The 16,077-nt window shown below is 40.4% G+C and overlaps 1 protein-coding gene across 1 annotated transcript in view; it reads right to left on the bottom strand.

Moving 5' to 3' along the window:
* atxn7l1 (ataxin 7-like 1) overlaps nucleotides 1-16,077 on the bottom strand; it is a 36,443-nt gene that overhangs the window by 1,713 nt on the left and 18,653 nt on the right. The window contains exons 4-11 of the mRNA XM_084711339.1: nucleotides 15,694-15,892; nucleotides 14,568-15,014; nucleotides 10,556-10,634; nucleotides 7,608-7,864; nucleotides 5,361-5,571; nucleotides 4,319-4,440; nucleotides 2,372-2,917; nucleotides 506-758 (exon numbers count right to left, since the gene is read on the bottom strand). Coding sequence (XP_084567465.1) covers nucleotides 506-758; nucleotides 2,372-2,917; nucleotides 4,319-4,440; nucleotides 5,361-5,571; nucleotides 7,608-7,864; nucleotides 10,556-10,634; nucleotides 14,568-15,014; nucleotides 15,694-15,892 — 2,114 coding nt within the window. The remainder of the gene's footprint in view (nucleotides 1-505; nucleotides 759-2,371; nucleotides 2,918-4,318; nucleotides 4,441-5,360; nucleotides 5,572-7,607; nucleotides 7,865-10,555; nucleotides 10,635-14,567; nucleotides 15,015-15,693; nucleotides 15,893-16,077) is intronic.

Here is a 16,077-nt window from a genome sequence, read left to right as displayed (position 1 = left end):
GGTGTTAGTGGAAAAGTCAGGACATCACCAAGTGAGTAGGATTCATCCTCTGAGGACAATGACTGTCTGAACCAACTTTCATGATAACATGTCCTGCAGCTTTTGAGATATTTTAGTCTGGACCAAAGTGGTGCACAGACCGACTGACCTTGCCATTTATGGATGATGCTAGCGAGGCTAAAAATGTTAGGTCACGCAATGACAGCTGAGCCGTCTCCATGACAACTAAGAAATCTCCATCCATTGATGAAGATATTAGGTGTGCTTGAAAACTGTCTGTTGACGTCAGACACATGCCCTTCTACAAACCAATCAAATACAGGGAGACGCAGCCCCTGTAAGCGATAGGAATCAGGTATGACATGACCCTTGATTTGGACTTGGTGTGAAAGCTCATTTAGTTGACTAGAAGCTTGGATTGACAATTCAGAACAGAGCACGCCAAATCACACTTCCTAGTGGTTAACAATTAAGAGACAGCCTGTATCCCGTATCTTAGACACACCTGTCTTGGGGACTCAGGCCCTGAAACCAGTATTCCCCCGCTGTCGCTCACATTCCCAAAGAGGCTCTCCAAGCCGGCTGGCCTGCTCAGCTTGCTGGCCTTCCCTCTGTAAGAGCTGGGACTTCTCCTCTTCCTCCCCTCTGCTCCTCCCCCGTAAGCTAAGGGTCCAGAGGGGGGAGCCAGGGGCTGATGTGGGGTGGATGCAGGCTCCCTGTTGGGCAAGTAGGGTATACTGGCTGTGCCAAGTTCACGACTGGGGAGAACAAGAATAGGAGGAAAACTGCCATTAATTATATACAATAAGTTCAAGTTCAATTTTCTCTGTACAGTAGAATCTATTTGGATGGTATAAACTCATCTAAGCAGATTTTACAGTGCTGTATATTTTAGAGGAAAGCCAAACACCTGTCATCACAGCCTCTGCACTGCTGGCACTGTCCTCTCTGTTTACACACTGCTCTACTTTTAATAAATTGCCCTCTCATGTGTTTCTCTACATACTGTACTATGTTATGCTGAGCTGGGTCTGTATTGTGTTGCTTATTTGCATCCTTGGCAGTGAAAATGTCCTTTGTTAGGCCAATAAAGACAAAAGCATTTTATCTGAGGGCAATATGTTCATCATATTTAGCTGATGCTTTTTATAGAGGGTGAACAGATCCTGTCCAGTGTCTTCTTGATGACACACACTTCAGAGAAAACTGTCACCTTCTGAAAAACAGTGACTCTTCAGTAGCGTCATTAAGTCCAGCATCCAAAGATCAAAATCACAGATTTAGCTTTTTTTTTTAAGGGGTAGTTCCAGTTAGTTAACAGGGTTTCTGCAGGTTTCATCAAGTTAAATTTGAAAACTTTTTAAGACCTTTTGAGACTGTTGTGAATGTAATTTGAGACCTATTTCATGTCCATAATGAAAAAGAAATACATGCACAGTTTGCATTAGTGTTTATTAGTGCAATGTTGATTTTGTTTTATAGTTTTTACAGTGTGATCAATACATTTTCCCTATTTATTTAACAGCAAGACTGAAGTCAGATACAGCTTTGTAAAAGTAACTTCATAATTAAATTTTTAAGACTTTTTAAGAACCTGTAGAAACTCCCATAGAATAGGATAATTACCTATACAGTAATTATATAGTAGATGCCAGTCGGCAAGCTCCCGGTTTAGAGAGGCAGCAGCAGTGTCAGCATAGAAGCTAAGCAATATACTGCTGTGGACAGGGTCAGAGGAATAGGTATTTTAGCCAAGGTTTTTTTTTTAAGCCAAAAATGACAGGAGACCACCATTATATAAGCCAAATGCCACTCTCCAAACCAACAAAACTCCACACACAAAATCAGTCATTTTAACTTGCAGAACACGGGAGTTGCTGGTCTACTGTTGCCTTAGTTGGTTATTTTGTCTGTGCTATTGTGTAACTTCTGTGTTTTAAATGGTTAGTTCGGACTTGCCAAGGTCACATACTGACATAAACAAATTAACAGATTGAGGTGTGTGTGTTTGGTTGGCTTGGAGAGAGTGGTATTTGACATATATAATAGTAGTTTCCTGTCAGAAAAGGCTGCCTGATGACAAGTTAAAGCAGTGAAACTATTCTATATAGAGTGTGCACTTAAAAAAGGCCACAAAAAAATCATTAACAGTATAAGTGGCTTAATTACCTTTTGTTGCTGACCATATCCACAGTAGTACATTGCTTTTGTACTGGCACTCTTCTCTGGGGGTGTGCCAGCTGCCATCTACTGTGGCTTATACACTATCAATACAACCCAACATCAAATAATCTGAACTATCTCTTTCAGATCTGGGGCCAATCACATGAGTTTCTGTGCCTGTCTAAAATTTCAACAGCTCTGCACCAACCTGTTCTGTGAGTTGTGGCTTTGAGACCCATCAGTTCTGGACAGCCAGTCCTCTCCGCTGCTCCACAGCCCACTTCCCCCACGCCCAAGTCCCTTTTTCTTGGCTGGGCTTGCTGCTGTGGTCGCCCCTGAACCTTGTAATGTTGGATGATAGCTGCTGCCGTTCCTCTTGTGATTATCCACAGTCGGAAACAGGGAAGAAGAGGAAAAGGATGAGGAGGAGGAGTAGGAAGAGTTTCTTCTCTTCTTAGATCCAACTCCTGCATCCTCCATGTCTTTGGATGAGCGGCTGGCTTTATGCGTGCTGTTACGGGCTTTACCCAGCGCAGAGACTGGAGCGACAGTGGGCTGTGCAGCGTCTCGAATGCTGAACACTCCAGCCATGGATGCGGACTGAGGAAATGTGGCGATGTAGGAGAGGGAGTTAGAGGGGGAGGAGAGTAGCGGAGAAGTGACGGAGGAGGGAGAGGGAGTCTGTTGTGAAGTAATGGGGGAGGTACCAGAGGAGGAGAGGGAGAGGAGGCTCTCAGAAGCCAGAGGCACCTTCCTGAAACAGGAAGAGGATCGTTTCAATAAGAAGTGAACCAACAGAAACAGATGCTTCATTGAATAAGCACTTAGATTTATTACTAATCAATATGTTGTATTTTACTGAATGGTGATTTTCTAGGTTGTCTGTTGAACTGGGTAATATAGTACAATGTTCTGGACTAATCTGGCATAGCTAACCAATTAGCTACTGTTATTCCTCCCACAATTTTATCAATGTGATCAAAGCTCAAAAACTAGTCTTTTTCCAATCTTGAGTTCCTTATGGGGATAGCTCAGATTATTTGAAGTGGGGTGGTAGGACATACTCACCCACAGTCAGTGTATTACCTACAGTAGTTGGCAAACATCACGACCCCAGTTTGGAGAAGCAGCAGGAACCAAACCAACCAAACTCCACTGGCAAAAACGAATTATTTTACCTTGCAGAACACAGGGGCTGCTCCTCTACTGCTGCCTTGATCTGTTACTCTGTTTGTGTTATTGCGAGACCTTGGTGAATCTGAATGAACCTTTTAAAACATCAGTCACACAATATCACAAACAAACTGACAGATCGAAGCAGTGGCAGCTCAGTAACTCCCTTGTTCTACGAGGAAAAAATAATTTTTTTGCCAATGAGGTTTTGTTGATTTTAAGAGAATGATATTTGGTTTATATAAGGGGGTAGTCCCATCAGAAAAGGCTGTTTGACAGCAAAGTGATGAGATTACTCTAAATAAAGTGTACACTTAAATTGCTAATGATTTTTTTTCAGGTGGTCCTTTTTGAAGTGGCTAAAACATTTTGCTGCTGATGCTGTTCACAGCAGTAAACTGCTTTTGTTTCCTACACAGGGACTCCTGGTGCTTCTCCAAAATGGGATTGTGTCCATTGCCATCTACTGCATACTATATCCGTTGTATTTGTATAGTTGTGTAAACAATAAATATAGTTGATTTATCATCATCTTTTACATAAAATTACTGATTAATAACTCATACAACCCCACTTAAAATAATGAGAACAATCCCTTTCATCCACACATGCATTCAGACACATCATCTTTCTGTATTTCTTTGGTCTGTCTACTAACACTTAACCCTTAATTAACTGCCGTCTCATTTGATTACATTTACACAAGATAAAAAACACTTCCTGTCTAAACACTAAATTTCATTTCTCTTTACCTCATAAAACAGGCTGGTTCCCACTTCACTTCCCCCCAAATTTAAACCTGTTCATAGTTTTTTTTTCTCATCCTGAATGTTTGACTTACAGAGGTTTACACAGTCGCTGTGTATATACAATAGCTTGAAAATAAATTACATAGTTGTTGTGTCTGTTTACAAATGAACTTTTATGTATTCTAATCAAAGAAAAGACAGTTGACCCAGAGTGTACGTTCATGCACTCTCACCTCCACATCTGTGCGTTAAGGTGTTTCTCCACCATGTTCTGGAGCGCTAGCCTCATCCTGTCCCATCGCCTGTCGAACACATAGTGGCCCCGACCCATGAGCCTGCTGCTGAATACGCAACACTGGGAGGGAGAAGAAAGACGGTGAGATATAAGGTGAGGCATGGAGAGACGTGTTGATGGGAAAAGGGAGAAGACACATGACACAGATGTAAAGAGATGAGAGAAAGGGAAAGAGAGGGAAAGTAAGAGGTGGGAGATGGAGATGGGAGCAGGATGCGGAGTGAAAGAGGCATCATATGAAAGAAAGATCAAACAGATGGAAAAGAACAGATGACCAAGAGAGAGCAGAGAGGAGACAGAAAAATACCTAATTAACACTGACTGATATGAAAGAGGATCTAACATGAGCAAAACTGTAGTCTACTGAAGAACTTCAGACGTCTGAAAAAAGGGCTGTAAATCTGAAAACTCTCATATGAGTAGGCAGCTCAAAAGTTTTAATGTCACAGGATAAACGACAATGTAAATTATAATGCATAATAAAGTTAAGACAGAATGAGTGATGAGTCATGTATCCTTCCTGTGATAACCTGTTCAGTTTGTCAGATTGTGAACAAGAGTTTCTTTATGAATCTTACATTTTCAGTAGTGCTGACAACTTCTGAATGGTCACTTTACTTTACTTTACAACTTTACTTTGGACTGCTTTCTCAATGAAGGGCAACTGCTTAAGGGTTCAAGCTCAACGATGATCCAGAATGGCTCAGTGTAACCTCACTTTATAAAAGAAGAAGAAGAAGGTACACCGGTATAAGGTTGCCCTACAGTATGAATTTGGATTGCACTGAAAACACTCACTAAGATCTACACCTGAGTCTGAACCCAGACAAATATAATTCCTCTACATGGAATATAAAAGTAGACCCTGGAGGCAAAAAAGGAAACATTGCTTCTAACTTGCGTGAATGGGTATTTAATGCCCCGAGGTTATGGACTATAAAAATGTCTGTTAGTGCAGCATTAGTAGTGAGTGTATTTACCCCTAAAGGCTGTGGGTGGTGATTAGAGTAGTGAAAGGCAGGTCTGTCAGTGTCCTCTGGAGTCTCTGGGTCTCCCTCGTCACTGGAAAGTCGACCGCCGTCTCCTGCTGCCATCACCCAACTGTGGGTGGACGGCTCTGAGTTGGGGGCCAGGCCAGTGGCTGGCGCTGGGGGCAGAGGGCTGGAGGTGGAGGTTGTGGAGCCTGGAACCCTAGAGTGGAAATGTCAGAAACAGAGATGGCTGTAATATAAAAGAAAATGTTAGTAGTAAGGAGATGCAAAGAAGAGATTGGGAGAGTAAAACAGGGAGGAAGTGAAAGAGAAGGAAGAAAACAGTGGAGTAACAAAGAAGAGAAAGAGGAAGAAAAGAGTGACAGAAGGAGGAGCACAGTTGGGGGAAGAAAGCAGGATTGAGGCACAGAGTAGAGGAAGGAAAAGGGAGAAACCACAAGAAAAAGAGACAGAATGACAGAAAAGTCTTGACAGCTTTAAACAAAAGCTCATGTCATATCTTCACCCACATGTTTGCAAACAGAGGATCATCCTCCAAATAGAAAGAGGAAATTAGTTTCTTGTAACATTTTCACAAGAGCAGACTTTTACTATTGTTTCTCCTTTCTGGCACTCTTGTTTACAGCATCCCCTGGTGGAGAAAACATGAACAAGGATTTCCCATGCATATGTCAGGGCCCAACACAGTTTAACTCCAGTTATGTGAAAATCTGAGGTAGTACAAATACTTTCTTAATGTATTTAAGTATAGTAACTTGAATACCATTTTTTCTGTTAATTTTTACTACCTACATTTTAACACAAATAACTGTACCTTCTACTCCTTATACTTCCAAAACAGGTTCATTAGTTTAGTTTAAATGCATTTGAAGGAAATTATTGATTTTTATTTTGCATCATTGCAGGCTGCCTTCCCAACATCAAGACTGATTTCAACCTAAATGGATTGGTCAATAACATATAGAACAGAAGATTAGTTTGTGTATTTATTAGTGGATGTCACACATGACGGATGTAATAAGATGAAAACAATGAAAAAGATGCAAGAAGATGAAACAGACAGACCCAGCTAAGGAGAAAAGGTGACGTTCCGTTAGCTTTGCACCAGAACAGCTGGTAGAAATGTACTTCAGGGGGCTACTTTTTACTTTGCCTTGAGTACATGACAGAGCCTGAACTTTTTCACTTTTACTTGAGTGAAAAAGTTGAATCAGTACTTCTACTTTTACTAATCTTTTTTTTACACAAGTATCTGTAGTTCTATTTGAGCACAGAATGTGTGTACCTTGGCCACATCTGGTGAAAAGAAAACATACCAGTTTTTTACTTTTACTATGTTTATCTAAAAATCAATCTTTATTTTAAAGACTGCTTAGAGCTCATGTTTTGGGTTAAATGGAATAAACACAGTATAAAACATAAAGGTCAACATTTCATAACCAGATTGGACAGATTTATTGATCCTTAGTAATCTGGATGTTTAAGTTTGAATTTTTATTTGAATTTTTGGTGTCTGAATTTCATAAATCCCATTCCAGAAACACAATTTTTGGACTTGATACCATTTGTTAGATCCAAAAATTAAAACTTGAAATGAGTTTATCGCTCCACCAAATGAAAATCTCCTGAAAGATAGTAGACCAGCCTCTGGAGATTCATAATTCCATAATAACCATAACAATATTCTAGGACTGGCCAACAACATTGTCTCAGAGAAAAACAAATTAAGATTGTTACAGATTATTACCATCAAACCAGACACACAAGGTTGCACAACTTAATGAGATTAGACTGCAGGACAGTTTTATTTTTTGTGATTGAAATGAACATACTTGATTGTGATTTTAATGTATTGTAAATGTATTTATGCCTTTTTAGCATTATGCATGTATTTTTGTTTCCTGACTCAATTTTTTGTGATGTTGCAAATGCAGTTGCTGTGATGCATCATCAAGTATTGAATTTTCTTAACATGTGTGAAGTCAAAAGTAGCAGGGGAAAAGGTTTTTGAAATCGCACCACTTGGAATTAGATGCTGGAATTTTTATACTTAAATCCACACAAAGTTTTCAAAGTAAAATATATAACTGCTATAAATGTAGAGGCATTTAGATGTTGACATTAAGTATACTTTTGTGATTCTAGTCAAAGTTATTCGGCTTCTTATTAGATTCAAAGTTTATGGCATTTCTTCCCTCCTGTATAAGTTGGTACTGTGAGTGTCCACTGTCCTACCTGGGTATGTGTGCATTTGCCAGCCGTAGCTTCAACGTGGACAGGGGTCGTCCATTTGGGCAGTGAGGCTTGCTGGGACTTGCAGTCTCTTGTGACGTGATACTCTGGCTGCCGCCTTCCTTCCCTCCTGGTGCTCCATCCTTGTCTTTCTCCTTCTCCTTTGCTCCCTCCTTCGGCCGCCCCTTGTGCTCGGCCAGGAGGATGTCGAAATGTTTCCTTCTGCCGGGGACGGCTCGGCGGTGGGTTAAGGAGTGAGTCTGTAACAGCCAAGAAACACAGAAAAGAAGTTAACAGCAGTTTTATACTTGTCCTCCTGTAAGCTAATACGCATCAAGAGATATGAGGTTATTTCCAGAGAGACTTAGTTAATGAAAGTATTGATCTGTGAAGAATTCAGTGTGTGGGCCTGATGGTTGCACTCACAGGGGCTTGAATCATGGCTCTCTGGTTTCAGGAAAGTTTCCATAATCGCTGCATCATGCTGCTGCCCACGCCACACCAGACTAACATGGGTAAATATTGCCAGTGCACGGTGAGCTTGTCTACCCTTCCAACTACTCTGGAAGGTAACCAGGCGTCAAACATTTGGTTTTCAAAGAGTCCAAATAGAAGGAAAAATGTCTCCTGCACTCACTCAACAGTCGTATTGAGAGTAGAGACCTCTTGACATGCTTTAAGGCCTGAAAGGTGCACCTTTTATAGCTGTGCTGATTAAGAATGTGATAAGTCACCAATTTAAAGGGGCACATATCAGTCTACCCATCAAACAGAGGGCTACACAGCCAATGAAAACAGTTGTATAATCTTTTCAGCGTCAACATTTTGGGACTGAGACAACAAATTTGTAACAGACAGCCTGAGTCACAAACTGGAGGTGTGGAGTTTGACAGATATGGATGTGAACCAAGCTGGGCAGACCTAATGAAAGATCCGATCCAGAAAAGACCAACTCATTTAATTGACGAAACTGAGATAAAATTAAATGTAAATCCCAAACTTTTTTTTGTATTTCGTATTTATTTGTATGTATTTTGTTCTTTGGTTTGTTTGTTTGTTTGTAACTTCATCTGCTGTTTTTTGTGCATAAATGCTGAAATCGTCAGTAAAAACCTAAAGTAAAAAAAAAGATGCTATCCAAATGCATTAAGAGAATAGTAGTAGTAACCAGAGTCCAGTGTTTTTGAGGGTTTTCCCAGGGCCCTGTTCCCCAATAACAATCAATCTTTGAAGTTAAGAACATTTTCAAAGTGTTTCCATATTCGCTCTTGAATTTTTACATGCATTTCCCAAAATAGCACTTAAGAACAAGCGCTCTCCAGAGGAGGATGAATTTTCTTTGTTTTGGGTATATTATAAACAGTAAAGAGATGACAGAAAATGAGGGAGAGACATGCAACAAAGGCCAGCCAGACTTGAACTGGGGATGAAGGTAAAATGTGCCACAACATATATTTATAAATAAACCATTGTTGTACTACAGAGATGTTCTGACCTACAAATCATATTCTTCAGACATAAGGGAACATGCATTTTTGGTACCGATCCTGGCCAAACTCACATCATTTTTATACTTTTTTCACTGAAAAATAAATGCAAAATTTACTATTTCCATTCAAATTTTGACTCATATCACAGACGTAATATCTGTCAAAATAATTGCAATATGCTTTATTTTGCATATCTTGCAGCCCTGCTATGTAAGCTGTGCTATAAACTGACTCTTCACAAATCACAAAAGCGCAAGTACTGTTAAAACGTTTTATACTTGGAATGTTAGAAAACAAAGGTTAATGTACAGTCGACAGTCTACAGCTTTGAGCTTGCTGCCTTTGTGATCCCCATTACAGGGTGGAATAAAGTTTCAGGAAGTTCACGTTTGATTGATTTGACTGCAGCTCAAGGCAGACCTTACTCCTAAAAGCGTAAATAAAATCCCAGATCAAGCTGTGATAGTTCTTATAAGACTCATGAATAAGCATGTTATCTATTGTAAAGGTCATTATGTAATTCTTTCTGCATCTATTAAAATTAAAGATGTAAGAAAAAAACAAGCTATGGAAACTGCACATCAGCCAGAGATTAATACATTAGCTGAGAAGAGGGAGAGAAACGGGAAAAACAATTGCACAAATCAATTTCCAATTAATTTAATTTTATGTGTGTTTTATTTTCTCATTTAGAAGTCGTGACTTATATAACAAGAAACATCACTTAACATAGAGCATTAGTGGTCATTAAATCTCAGTGAAACATGTAGTTTTCAGTTTCTCCTGCAGATTAGGGAGCTTGTTAAGATGCTCTCACAAGGCAGTAGGAGGTACTGAGAGCAGCTTCAGTTACAATTGTTAGGAGGAGAGATAAGGGTTCTACAATCAACTCAACCTTAAACTGCTTTTGAGAAACAGGGCCCAGGTCCCGCTCTTGAAATTGCGGTTCTCCCCAGCTGCTCTAAAAAAACATCAACACACTAGCCTGATACATCTTTAATTACTTAATAACCAGTTTGTAGCGATTAGTAAAGCTTGCAAGAAGTAATTAAAGGGCAGTAAAATAGAGTTTTACTGCTGAAAGATGTTGTAGCCTCATCCAACATCTATAATTAGCTCATCAAGGGAAGTGTGGGCCCTATAATGCTTCTGCACTGCTATCCCGCATTAACTAAGAAATGGGAAGTGCAGACGAATCACAGAGACAGGCAGGGCGGCAGACAGACAGGGTCATAGCGGTGGCTGCAGTCCTACAGCGGTGACGATGGTGCACCCTTCAATATATTATTGCTCTCATAAACAAACAAAGCTACGTAGTTTCCTGGTCAGATGGCCTCAGACAGGAAGCAGGAAGTAGGGTGAGAAACCATCACTGCCTGCACGAACACACCACACACAGATGGAGGGAGAGAGCGAGTGATTGTGCATTTGCATGTGTGAGAGTGTCTGCGTTTGTGTTACCTTGCAGGTGAGAGACCGCGTGCAGGGTCGCTTAGTCTCGGGGTCCTGGACTCCACAGTGCTTGTTGGGATCAAACACTCTCCCTGTTAAAAGAACACACACTCAAATTAGACAGGAACTTAAGCTCACAATTTAGTCATTTCTTCCTTTCCTCCTTCAAGTATCACACACATTTGCTAAGAGTGGGAGCATGCCAGTACTGAGACAGCAGTTCACTCACTGCCATTTGTCTATTCACATACTCTTTTATTCATTCATTGATTCAGTCGTGGGCCAACGCTACTGTGCTGTAGTCTAATAGTACTATTCTGTGTGACATTGTTAGCAATGCTTCCAGTTTCAAACAGATAAAAGTGTACAGATCCCACAAGCTATGACAAATCAGTCCTGACAGGACGAACTGGCAGCCTGACAAGAGTCAACTGTGACTGGCAGCCCAGGAAACTCTCCCCTGCTTTAATGAGAAGAATCTGAGGGGGAAATGTACTTTGATGTCTGTTAAGACTGTGTCAGTCTGCAGCCAAAGTCTCTGAGGTTTACTGTAAAGAGCTCTTCTTATGTCAAAGTGTGTTTTATGTGATGAAAATCCACAGGTGTTCACAGCAGCAGACTTAAGACTAATATGGAACATTTTTACTACATATTTTCTCAATTAGAGTATTGGGACCCTACATGAACCCAATATTTTCTGTCATGTTGGAAGAGTTTTGGTCACATCTGGTTAAATTTGATCAAACCACAAACCACACTGTCCCGAAGAAGCAGATTAGCTCAGTGTTGAACTACATACAGTAATACAGTAATACCTAATTCTAATAGAAAAGAAAATATTTCAGCTAGATTCTGAAGTAGCTCTGGTAGATTTTAAAACCAACAAAGGTATTTTTTTTTGGTGCTTTGAACGCCAGATGATGAGTGCCATTAGTCCCATTATTTTGGAGAGAAGACAGACATCTATACAGCTGATGTATCCAAAACTCTGCAACTCATGCCAATAAAATCTAGATAAATAAATAGTACTACAGGCCAGAGAAAAATATGTACTTTGATTTTGGGGTGAACAGTCCCTTTAAGATAGATTAATTGTTAGTTTGTCTTGAATATTCAATGTTATATGAAATGCTATATTTGAATTTAAGGCTTCAGGGGCTTTATGGGGTTAATTTGCCAGCTGTCACCAAACCCGTACTATGAAAACATCTTCAAAAGTAGCAGACAGCAATAAATACAAGCAGAAATGATTGCATGCATGCTTGTTTCTTACAAAAATATCACAGTGAGTTAAAGGAAATGTTGCTTTTTTTAAACCTGTGTCATATTTTCATAGCTTTAGCCATCATTCCCACTAGATATGATAACATGTTACTCACAAATTTTGATTGCCTGGATGTTGGGAGTAAAATTCAAGCACTTCTGAGGCACCCAAACCTAAAGTTTCCAGACTCTCAAAGCCTTGATCATCACATCTTTGTTTCTGTAAATGCAACTGCAAATTCTTTTTTTTACCCATCTGAATCAACATATAATGCCATTTTGTTTATTTTAGTAGCCGTTCATATTAATTTTTTATGTTCTGATCAAGACTGTTTAATGCTTCCAAAGAAAGCGATCAACAGGGTCTTTATATAGTTATGAATGACAAATATTGTGGTTTATTGTGGTTATGTTAGCTATTATGATTTGTTCACCAGTCATGTTGTCATAAAAGGAGGGCCGGTTTATTCTGCCCGTTTCCCCTGTTTGTGATTAGGTCCAAGTCAGTTGTTGTTATTGAACTCATTTAGGGCCTGTTTTAGTTCACACTTAATGAGTATTTATTCCATTTTAGGGGAAATAAAAAGCCTTTTGAGCCTCATCTCTACCTGCTCTGTCACTAACATCCAATAAGGTAGTGACAAGAGTGATCATAATACCAACAGAGATTTGAAACTAATCCTCAGTTTAACTGAATCATCTCTAAACAATACATCCACTCTCTGAAGTAGCTCTGCCAAATCTAATTGATGTTTACAAGTGACTGTTTGGGCAATTACTTAAAATGCCCACTGCCATTTTCTCTTTCACAGAAGTGTTTTTAGATAATATGGTTAAACCAGCCCATGGTTTAAATTGTTACTGTTGCTTGCTATAATGGACTCAATTTTAAAGCTGCATCTTATGTGCAACTGCTGCCAAGTCCTTTAATCTCACTCAACAATGAAGTTGGTGAATAAAGTGTTGTAGGTATCACAAATCATGATCTGGAATGCAAAGATATTTATTTCCTTATAATTTATATTATTAAATTAAATTCACAAAATAACACAAAGAAACTAACCTATCAAGGCAGTGGTAGACCAGCAATTCATGTGTTCTGCGAAGTAAAATTATATATTTTTTTCTAAAGGAGTCTGGTTGCTTTGGAGAAAGCAATATTTGTCTTACCGACCAGTTTCCCATCAGAGAGGCCTGTGTGACGACAAGTGGAACAGTAAAAAATATTCTAAATATAGTGTACACTTCAACTGATATTGATACTGTTGGGTGGACTTTTTTTAAGTAGCTACAATATGTGTTGTTGCTGTCCACAGGAGTGCTTCTGTGCTGGCACTTTAAACTGGGGGCATCTACTGTATACACTGATTATTGATAAATACCCCATGGAACCCCACATCAAATAATCTGAACTATCTCTTTTAAGTGTTAAGTGAATTTTCTATGCTTTTCTACGGCAAAAGCATTGCTCAGAGACACAGAGAGACCTTTGTTGTCCCACACAAACTGGTCGGCCAACGACAACCTCCGGTCAGCAGGTTATCTTAAAGAGTGTTACTGTCAGAGGACTGTAATCTAGTGCTGGCCTTTCCTATAATCCCTGTAATCTTTTTGTGTTTGCAGTATGAGACAGCTCCGGTGGATATGGGTGGACAGACAAACACGCTCAAACGTACAACCGCAACAAACATGCACTAAGACGTAAACAAACTCACATGCTCACTCACGAGTTCACACAAACTTAAAAAGGAAGTTAAGACGGAGCAAGAGAGAACATGATAGGTTGAAAGCAGAAGAACGAGACGAGTGAGAAGCGAGACGATGAGAAAACGCCAACAGAAAGGAGGAAATGAGGCCAGAGTAGGAGTGTGTGAGAGAGAGACACGAGGAGGTCGAGGCAGGAGGTGGAGAGTGAGAGGATGAAAAAATATAGACACGCAGGAGGTGGGGGAAATCTCTCAAGAAGACAAGCAGCTTTTTGGCAGCAGGAGCTTGTGAATTAGAGGGTGTAAATCAGAGGCTCGGAGCACAGCGAGACTACAGCGCAAATGAGGAGAAAGAAGAGAAGAAATGAAGAGGAAGCTGGATAGAGAGACATGACACTAACAACCATACCCTAAAGCATCGATCACAAATCTTTTTAACTTTATTGCTATGCATGTTGCACGTGGCATCCATGTTAATTTGAAATCAAGGCAGAGGAAGTTAGAATTAAACAGAGTGAAAGACATTTAACGTCATAGACACACAGTCTCACTCCACCACTGTCCTGTCTGCAGCCGAACATTGAGCCTGGAAGCTTTCCAAAGGATATGGAGATAAGAAATACTTGTGTGTGTGAACTTGTGAGAGCGTATGCATGTATATTTATGTATGAGTTCTTGTGTAAAGCTTAAGAGAGTAATTTAGGAGTGAGAAGCCAGAAATATTTAACTCTTCCACTGCAGGAATGTTAAGAAGTTTTAGAATCAGTTTTTTGATCTACAGATTGATGCATGAGGTTAACAAACCAGCTGAGAGAATGCAGGCAGGAAAATGATTAAAGGGGTAGTTCAAATTATTTTAAGAGGGGCTAAATGTGGTACTTATCAATAGTCAGTGTAGCTACAGTAGAAGCCAGTTGGCACGCCCCCATTTAGGAGAAGTAGAGAGGGGCACCGGCACGGAAGCTAAACATTAAACTGCTGTGGACAAATAAATAATCAAATAATCCCCGGCTGCAAGAAACATGAAAACATGAAACACAACATTTTAGGACTGGCCTGAGAGTCTTTTCTGCGACCTGGAGGAAGTCTTAGTCCCGTTTTGGTGCTTCTTCTCCAAAGGTGATGATGATGATGATGATGGCAGAGTGCCAGACCGGTGAGAAGGAGAAGGTGATGGAGAGGGTTTCTGATCCAGCTGGGAAGGAGAAGGCATAGACGACGGCCGCCTGTCCAGTGGAGAGCGCGCCGGACTAGGTCGGCCGTCCAGGGAGGATGGAGACGTGGTGGAGCGTGGCGTGGATGGCCCGCTGGTGCCACGGCCATTCATGAGCTTCTCGCTGGACCGCTGGGAGGATGGGGGAGTGAGGGACGGAGGTTTGAGGGAGGAGGGAGAGGGTGAGGAGGAAGAGGAAGAGGAGGAGAAGAGGCGCACGTGTGATGCTGAGTCGGCTCTGTTGAGGCAGGGCATCTTCTCCAGGCTTACAACTGGAAGGGATACACTGCAGAGGGGAAAAGCTTAGTTAAAACATTATATCACTAAATGCTTTTGGATCAGCAAAATAATCATTTTATGAATTATCTTCACAGTTATTCTACCTTATTTACTTGCTTATTTATGTTAACTATAAGATGTGAAATACAGCTAAGTTGACTGTTTTTCTTGTAGTTTCTTTGTACTGTATGTTCTTTTTCCTACTGCACTACAACCACATGATACTGTCACTAACAAGTATATACACTTATATTATTTGATTTTTCCATCACATTAAATCAGATGTTATTGTGCCATAAACATTTGCCTAACATTTGCTACATTTTCAGTTGCAGGAAGGGATTAATATTACTTTTGACATTATTAGCTACATCATTTAAATCACTTAATGTTAGCTGTTATGTGAACACTGTGTGTAGATAACTCCTCGTTTCAACTTCACAAATCAACTATTTTAAATATTTTAAATGTAGATGACAGGAAGAAACAGAAACATAGCATCCAACAAAATTTAAGCTCAAAACAGTGTACCAGGTCGTGCTGCATCACTTGTGGCCAGTTAGGATATTCCCGTAGAAAATAATGCAGTCTAACTGATTTTATTGCTGATGCTTGCTAATGTGGCATTCAGTTAGGACAAGGTGTAAGAAAGCCATTATATAGGGAAAAAAGAAGTATGTGCCCACCATGTCTTATTCCGTGCCCCCTTTGGTGGGTAGACTGCAAGTGGTGCCTTGCTGAAGCGGGAGTGAGGGTAATCTTTAGGCACCCTAAAGGCCAGCGTGTCCCCAGGACTGGGAGCCACAGCAGGAGCCACTGCAGGTGCTTTGGGCTTCATGGGGACCAGGGGGCTCCGGGAGGGGACAGGGGAGACGTGGCGCTTCTCTGAAAACAGGTCAAGACAGAAGTGGGGACAAAGATCTTGAGTCACACACATGCATGACACACACTCAAATCAAGACACACTCCTACCCCGCATTGCTAGTAGGTACTTTTTGGATCTGGGTACTTTCTGGATCAGATTTGCATCTTATTAGCACCTCAGTCTGGTACTGAGTTCAGTACAGTGT

This window comes from Lutjanus erythropterus, chromosome 22, assembly GCF_056507025.1.
Source record: "Lutjanus erythropterus isolate fLutEry1 chromosome 22, fLutEry1.hap2, whole genome shotgun sequence".
Classification (NCBI taxonomy): Eukaryota; Metazoa; Chordata; class Actinopteri; order Lutjaniformes; family Lutjanidae; genus Lutjanus; species Lutjanus erythropterus.
This window is presented reverse-complemented; position numbering and strand designations above follow the sequence as displayed.